The sequence below is a fragment of the Passer montanus genome, unplaced genomic scaffold (genome assembly GCF_014805655.1).
Source record: "Passer montanus isolate IOZ18808 unplaced genomic scaffold, ASM1480565v1 scaffold67, whole genome shotgun sequence".
In the NCBI taxonomy this organism is placed as follows: Eukaryota; Metazoa; Chordata; class Aves; order Passeriformes; family Passeridae; genus Passer; species Passer montanus.
Window position 1 is genome coordinate 819,557 of NW_024371815.1, and position 8,730 is coordinate 828,286.

The 8,730-nt window shown below is 42.7% G+C and overlaps 1 protein-coding gene across 1 annotated transcript in view; it reads right to left on the minus strand.

Annotated features, from left to right (window-relative positions):
* The window catches only part of STX18 (syntaxin 18), a 60,872-nt gene extending 60,082 nt beyond the window's left edge, over window positions 1-790 (minus strand). The window contains exon 1 of the mRNA XM_039728863.1: window positions 562-790. Coding sequence (XP_039584797.1) covers window positions 562-726 — 165 coding nt within the window. The 5' untranslated portion in view covers window positions 727-790. The remainder of the gene's footprint in view (window positions 1-561) is intronic.
* Window positions 791-8,730: the final 7,940 nt, after the last annotated feature.

Below are 8,730 nucleotides of genomic sequence, written 5' to 3' on the forward strand. Positions count from 1 at the left end.
ACACCGATCATCCTTAAATTTTCAGTGTTTGTCTTTACAAGTCTTAAAACGTTCCGATGACCTTTGTACACGCAATCTGCCCAGGGCTGGCACCTGACTGCCACAGGGTGTGACAGCGGAACCACCCCGCCAAAGGCAGCGCGCAGGGAGCAGCGCTGCGGGCGCACACCAACGCATGTGCCATGGCAGCGCTCTCTTACGTGGCAGCCGGCAGCAGGAACCACGCAGGCACGGCGGATCCGCACGGACACGAGCGCAGCCCCGGCAGGAGGGCCCGCAGAGCCCCCGGGAGAAGCCGCGCCGCGGGGAACGCGGGCGGCAGGCGGGCTCGGAGCCGGCCCCGGCAGCGCCGGGCCCCGGCTCTCACACCGCGCTCCCAGCCCACAGCCGTGTGGGAAAGTGCTGCCCCGGGGCTCTCTGCGGGCGGCTCCGGGGCCGCTCGCTCTCCCCGGGGAGCGCTGGACGCTCCGAGGCGGCGGCGAGGGCCGGGCTGCCCGCCCGGGAGGAGCCGCTGCCGCCGGCCCCGGCTGCTCCTCGCCCTCCCCCCGGGGCCGCACTCACCACCTCCCGCGCCCTGCTGGTGAAGTCGCTTTTGGAGCGGGCGGTGCCCCGCTTGAGCAGCTCGTCCCTGGCGCTGTCCCCCGTCACCGCCACCCCCAGCGCCTTGTTGCGCGTCTTCACGGTCTTCACGCTGGCCTTGAAGAGCAGGGTGATGTCCACCGCCATGGCGGCCGCCGGTGCCGCCGCGCGCCCTTCCCCGCGCAACGCGGCCCCGCGCGGCGCGTTCCGGCTGAGGGGCGGGGAGGCCGCGCCAGGCCGGGCCCGCCCGGGATAACAGCGCCCTGCCGGGAACGGGAGGGGACGGGATGGGACTGCGGGGGACGGGAGCCGTGCCCCGGCACAGCCTGCGCGGGTAACCAGCGCTGCGTGAACGCTGTGCGGAAAATGGAACACGTACGGTGTGAGGACACCCTTGCAGAGCGTCCTGCCAGGTGTAGCCAAGCAGTGCTGGGGAAAGGCAGGTTAATTAGAGTTGATTAATTCATATTAACGAGATCTGCGCTGCGGTCTGGGGCAGGCGCTGGCGTGAGGCTCCCCTGGGCAATGCCATTAGTGTGATCAGACGCTGCTCTGTTCTCCCTGGTGACAGGGACAGGACCCGAGGCAATGGCCTGAAGTTGTCTCGGGGAGGTTTAGGTGGGGTGCTAGAAAATGTTCTTCTCCCAGAGATGGATACTGGCACAGGGTCCCCAGGGAAGCAGCCACAGCTCGAAGCCAAGGGGAGTTTGGACACTTCTCTGGCACACACTGTGACTCTTGGGGTGTCCTGTGCGGCACCAGGACTTGGACCCGATGATCCTGGTGGGTCCCTTCCAACACAATATTCTGTGCTTCTGTGAGTCCGTGTATGCCCCATGACCACGTGTAGCCATGATATTTTCTAAAAAATCCTCTGCTAGGATTTTTCCCGTCCTGAGGAGCTGAGAGCCTCAGGAAAGAAATGTAAACAATACCTGTCTGCTGCTGTGGAAGGCCACAGGTGCATCTTCCATCGGTCCATGTGGATTGTTTTTAATTAGTGACCAATCACAGCCACCTGTGCCAGGGCTGTGAGCAGTCACAGGATTTTGTTATTCATTCTATTCTATGCTATTCTTGTCTTTGTAGCCTTCTGATCTTTCCTCTCTCTCTTCTTTTAGTATAGTTTTAATGTAGTATTTTAATATAATATATAACATAATAAATCAGCCTTCTGAGCAAAATGGAGTCAAGCCTCGTGTCCTCACACATGGAGCATTCACCACAGGAACCACGTATCCCTGTGTCGGCAGAGCACCCTTGTCACACACCTGGAGTGTGCAGCGATGGTTTCCTCTGCAGAAGAGAAAGCTGACTTCCCAGGTCCCCGATCTGCTGCCATCCTGCACGGGGCAGTGTCACATCGGTGCCTGCAAGATGTATCACAGTGCTTGTAATCCGATTCCAGAAAAAACTTTGTGAAATAACCTTTGTTATAGATGCAACTTTATTATAGTGTTCTGTGCAGTGGCCTAGCTACGTGAGATTACGTGGCACAGTGGAGAAAGCTTTTGACCAAATAACCAGTGGTGGTGTTTATATAAATGTGCTTATGCATACATATGTGCCACCCAATGCTCTGGGATCCAGCAGACACCATGTAGTTTTTAACTGTCCTTTCACTGACCAGAAGCACATTCATTCCCTCACACAGTCTCCGAAGAACACAATTTCAAAATCCTGCCTCACCCCAGCAGACTGAAACTTAATCAACCAGAACTATTTTTCCTATCTACTCCAGGGTATCAGGCTTTCTTCTCATGCTGATTACTACTCTGCTTTCAGTTCAGTTCCCATCAATTCTGCCTTAGCTGGATATTAGTGGTTCCCTCACAGTTATATTGTAATTAGCATTCATTCATACTTTGTTATTATTGTTCTATTTTAAATTGTGTTTTTATTGTGGTATGGATACATATTTCTAATTAAAGGAATAAACTGTTTTAAGTCTCTGTCCTCGGTGCTGGATTAACCACGAGAATATATTTAAGGCATTAAATAAGTGGACAATGAAGGAGATTAAAGATGTCATTCCAGGAATGCCAGCTGTACTTGATTGAACCCTGAGCCAAATGCTTTCTCTTTCAAGATTAAGAAATTCAGTATAATGATACTTCAGCAAAGGACGTGTTTAATAAAGCTATGTGAAACACACGCATAGTAAATCAGATCCTTTCAGGTATGTTCCCAATATTGATGGATTTTCTTTTCCTGGCATTACCAAAACCTGAGCAGTCACATTTAATAAACTTTCAGGAATGACTTGATCATGCTGACATCCTTAGTCTTAGACTCCTTGAAGACACTTCTGAGACATGTTCATGAATGCTACCTTTAAGGTAATTTTCATGTGCTGTAGTTCTGCCATCCTTATCATAATTAATAACTCATTCCACATGCACATTCTTTCACAGGCCAGTTTTTGTCAGTAGAAATAAGAAGGACACCTCTTGGCCCATGGTAGTGTGCTGCTGAAAGTGTGCGTGGTAGCATTAACCTGTGGTTTGGTGCACATTCAACTATATGGTTTGTTCCCATATTTAATGAAGCAAAGAATTACACTCCTTTAAAGTATTCTCATTTAAGTGGCCATGGGATAAGAATCTACAGAGTTTTTCTATTAGAGTGCTGCTTTTTTACATTTAAACTGTAGAAATATTAAAGATATTTTGAAATTTTGAACTTCACCTTCCCTTCCTGCTTTTAGAAAAAAAAAAAAAACAATGCATTGGTGATTGTGTCAAGTAATAGTTTAATTATTTTCCAATGAGATTTAGATTTTTTAAAATAGCTGGAATACTCTATATATATTTTGACCAAAAAAAGGAATCTACAGTTCATTAAAGCAGAGTAAATTTTAACAGACCTGCTGTATTTTACCTCCTAATTTTGCAAAGATTTATACACATATTAAACTACTTTGAATACTCCCACTGAGGTCAGTGGAACCTCACAAGGCACACACATAACTCTTTTACTAGATCAGGACCTTAGATGGAAATTCTTTGGGAGCAAGGTCATGTCTTTATTTCTACTTTTACTTATTTATTTGTGCTTTATGCATCTGACCGGTAGTTACTGAAAAACACCCTGAAACAGTAATAGTAATATTACACAACCAGTTTTGAACCTCAACAGTCTTAAAACTTCAATTCCAGCCCAAGGAAATAAACAGAGACACGTTTTAGAAGAAAGAGAGTATTAAAATTCCATATAGCTGATCTCATCTGTCAGAAATAGACTGACCAGTTAATCTGACAAAAGAAAAAGTTAAAGTACCTTTTTAATGTGAAAGAAGGTTGCTCAAATGGTCTAACTCATTAGGTATATAATACCCAGGGCCTCTGCTGTAGAGATAGATAGCTTTGGAGATTACAACTGCTTTAAAATCAGTTGCTGAGAACTGGTGCCCAGAGCTTTCATTTGAACTTGATCCGAGCTTCCTGTATACAGTAACTGCATCTCCTCAGCAGTCATTTGCACTTCCACAGCCACCTTCTTTTAAAAGCTTAGAGCTTACTTTGGAGCAGATATGTTTCAATAGTACATGCTGGAGCTTCCTGTAATTGCTAAAAACACTCACCTTGAAATTTAAGATGTTAAGGTTGGAGTGAAATTCCAAAAACACGCACAAAGCACTACAGTCCCACCACAAGCAATGCAGGTGAATCGGTGAGACCACATGCACTGTGCGCTCTGTAGTGTCCTAGCAGGAGCATTGTCTGGAAGAGAAGAAATTAGGACATTGCAAACTACAACAGTTTTGTGTTCAGTGTGAGGACAGCAAACTGATCATCAGGTCTTGGTATACCTGCCTGCTTAATAGGCAGTCCTAGGAAAATCTGCCAGTGAAAAGTTTATATTTCCCTGTGATTATCAATCAATGTGCCCATTAAAGAGAGGCTGATGGGGTTGTCTCAGAGACAGGTAACATGTCAAACTGTAATTTCCTTTGGTGTGGAAGACAAACAAAAGGGAAAAAGCTCCTGAACTTCCTCCCAATGTTATAAAGGTCCTAATTTGGCACAGGCAATAAAAAGCTACATGTGGTCCATTTTATACTTTTTTTTTTCTGGCATAAACCCAGTAACCTTCTTTATGTGATGGCAGTGTTGCAAACTGAAGAGAATATCAAGAGGAAGGCAATTTGCTCACAGTGCACATTTGTAATCAAAACAAATCAGAAATCATTGATGACAATTTGAACTTTTAAGCCAGTAGTGTGCATACTTACTGGCTTACACTCAAAGTAAATACAACTTTGTGGATGTGCAGAGAAATCTTCTTCAGTGTTTAAAAGTGGAGCTGGAAGACAGTACAACCTGTTCAAGGGAAGTATGGTCACTTCATTGAAACAAAGTTTTGTGGAAAGAAAAGACATGAACTGCAACTTTTGTTGTCTGTGGCCACAAATATTGACTGCTAGAAACCAGTTCAACTGGCAGGAGAGTGATCTTCCATTGATAGTATGTTAACACATGCAAAAGTGATGGTAGGGTGGCCCTTACAAAAGGATGGTTAAAACAAAAATGCAAAAAGGGTAGAAAAATTAAAATGTAGAAAGAACCTGTTTAAAGAATTATTGTAAAAGAGAAGAGGGGGAAAAATGGCAAGAGCTTCTCTGAAGTTATTTACAGACAATGATAGGAAAAAGGAAGTGATGAGATCTCAACCATTTTTTTCAATTTTCTCATAAGAAACTCAAATCCTGCTGTGTACATAACAAACCATCCAACATGATGGTTGGACGGGCATTGAATTGATGTTATTTTATGTGCTTTGAAAGAGGAAAAATCAAATTGGAATTTTAATTCTGTTTCAATTGATGTAAACAGCAATGACCAACTGATATGTCGGGGAAACAATGTCTTTCTTAATGCCTGAGTGCTTCCCACAGTTACAGGGTCAGAAATAACAATAAGCCAAATCAAAGAAATTTCCATTGCTGGGATTTGAGTCAGGCCCAGCATACGTCACTACAAATCCTACAAGGTCTTTGCCAAACCCACAAAGGACTGGAGTAATTCCATAGCTCCATTTGGACATTTCTGAGGTTAGGCAATGGCTCACTATCTGCTAGATATCATGCAGATTAGCAGGAGAGTGTCTTGTCCAGTCACCTTTACAGTAACTAAAGCACCAGTAAAGGCACCAAATTAATTGACATTGCAGTACTCACAATTAACTTATCTTTAGTTCCATTACTTTAAGCTTCTCTATGTTCTCCCAATATTTCCCTGGTTTTGTTATAACTAAGCTCCCTGACCCTTTTCATGGCTCAGCTGCCCAGAGCATCACTGTGGGTACAAGGAAAGGGATGGGAACAAATAGCTTGTGGAAGAAAGTGTAGGAAGGCTCTGCAACAGCCCCAGCTCAGGCTGGTTTGTTCTGTCAGTGAACAAACACTAAAACACAAACCAGCAGAAATAAACCAGGCAGAATAGCCTCACAGAGAATAATTTTATTCTCGTTTGTTTAGTAACTCCACAAAACAAGTGGAAGAGGCACAGAAATAAAGTAGTTCACTCTGTTTTTGTTTGTCTTGGTAGGAGCAGGAGTTGAACTAGATGTAAATAGGTGTTAGAGCACTTTTGGCAGGTTTGTAGCCTGCATAACAGCTCTGTATAGAGATCCCTGAGCTGGCTCCAAGCAGACTGGCATGTCCACAGCATACTGGATTCAGTGCCCTGGTTGGTTTCTGCCAAAGTGTAATCATATCCCTTTTCAGTTTAGATTTATACAAAGCCATTATTATTGCAATATGGAATGTACCTTACCTGACAGGGTCTTTTCATGTTGATGACTGAGTCAGTGACCTGGTTTTCCTGGTCATTTTGTCTTTTCCAACTGATGAACCTGCAGTTTAGAGGAGAAAGCTTTCTTGTTAGTCCCTAGAGGGAAAATAAGGAAATAATTTATATTTCTTAACTCTAAATAATCTCAAAGTTGGTACACAGTCTCAGCTCATTCTCTGCTCACATCTACAGCCAGCAGCCCTTTTGGTACTTGTGCCATTCATTCTAAGGGACATCTATGCTGGCTGAGGGGCATCTTACTCTTCCAGTGCCTGTTTTCACAACCAGGTTTAGATCAGACCTTTAGCCCAGACTGGGCATCCTTGGAGATTAGATTAATATAATCTTTCTTATCATTATGATTTCCTGTGAAAAAAATGTAATATACCAAAATGAATTGATTCAATACTTCCTTGAGAACACTGGAGGGAGCTCACAGAAAGAGACAGGAAAAAAAGAGAAAAGGTGGCAAGAAAGAGAAGTTGTTTCAGTTCTGTGAAAAGTTCAGTGAATATTTACACTTACAGATTGCATTTCATTTCAATACATGTACAAATGTAGGAAATAAGTATTTTTGCTTATATTAAATTCTGGTGATTTTTCTCTGTATTTGTATCCTGGCATCATTGTAACTTTCTATTTTGAACACATTTACTCAGAAAACATGCTTCAGAGGCCTTTTCTTTTTCATTTAAATTATGTTTATTTGAGTTCTCTTGTTTCTGTTCACTTGGCTTCATGCTCTGCAGTCTGATATTTAATCTAAAATGAGGGAGAGGGACTTTGGCAAACTGTAGTTATACATCCCCTAGGAAAATACCATCATCTTCAGTGAACACAATATAATGAGGAGGTGTCCTATTACATAATTGAGGAGACATTGTCTTTTATATGCATTCTGGTTCATTTTTCACACTAAATTAATCTTAATAAACATCTGCTTTGAGTAAAGAGAGTTTTGTGATATTTCAACCATGACCTCTCTGGAAGTCCAAATGATTTTGCTTTATGTTTCAGACTGGAGTATTCTTTTGAAACATTTCCCTTTACTATATGATAATCAGTGTGTTAACATGAGCTGATTAATCCCATCAGTCAACACTGATATCATGGCTCTTGTGCCCTTTCCTGGTTACAAAATCACTGGCTTCCTAAATGAAATCAGGACAATCCTGCAGATTACGGAGATCAAATTTGATGATCACAGTGGTACACTTTGGCATATAATCTATGAATCTGTAACTCAGACTGGAAGAACTACAAATAACTGTACCATAGCAGTAATTGAGAAATAAAACTAGCTGCTTTTGAGAGAGATATTGATATATTAATGAAAAAGGTTATATAAAGGTTATATAAACTGTCTGAAATAGCATACTGCTGGTTGTCTGAAATAGCTGGAGCAAGGATTTGGTGGCTCTGCAGCACTTCCAGATCTATTTTACTGTGTTTCAATTGCTCATCAGCTTGGTCTCATTTTTAATATTTGTTTTATAACAGTTTTTGACGCAGTTACTAGGATAACAAATTAAAGATGGATTTTAGCTTTTTAAAGAAAGGCTCTCTTTCATTTCAGATGACAGACTGAATTGAGGCCTATGAATAATGCTTGTGTTGACCTGCCAGAATATGTCTTCACAGCAATGAATTCTCAAATACCCAGGCTGAGCTTATTCATTTTAAAGTCAATGGGAGGGAAGGCGATACAGCCCAGCACTGAATCAGGCTGCATTTTAGCACAACAGTGATCATATATGGAGTTTTTAAAAAATAAGAAAATACTTTGCAAAAGCCGCATTTGGTTTTTTGTGCGTGACTTTTGCTATAGAGTTTATCTGCTCAAAATCCTGCCATACTGCCATGCAGCATGTGTTAAATGAAAATGTTAAATGTAAAAATGTGTTGCAGAGTTCCAGAGTTCCAGTTCTTTCCTGTCCTAGTAGTTTGTAAGAGTGGACTGAGTTGCAGCTCGGGGAAGAGCTGGACTGAATGGATATGGGGTATGGAGACATTTCCAAGAAAAGTAGGAAGTGGGTTTGGTAATTTATTCAGTAACATGCTAAGAATCTGGTCCAATTAAAATAATGGGCAAAGTTTACACTGGCTCACAGGGAATAAATACAAAGCAAACCATTTTAAAAACAATTTTCTTACTCCAGAGATACATCTCAGATGAGACAAAAGAAGTCGCCCATTCCTTTTTGTCATTACCAGTTTCTTGGCTGTTTTTAACAGCACTGAGACTGGGAAAAGGATTGTAGACCATCATGTCTTGGCTAAATTTCATCTCCAGTAGCTGTTCAACTACCTTCATTTCATCCTGTGGTTTCCATTATTTATAGTGGTGCTTGATTTT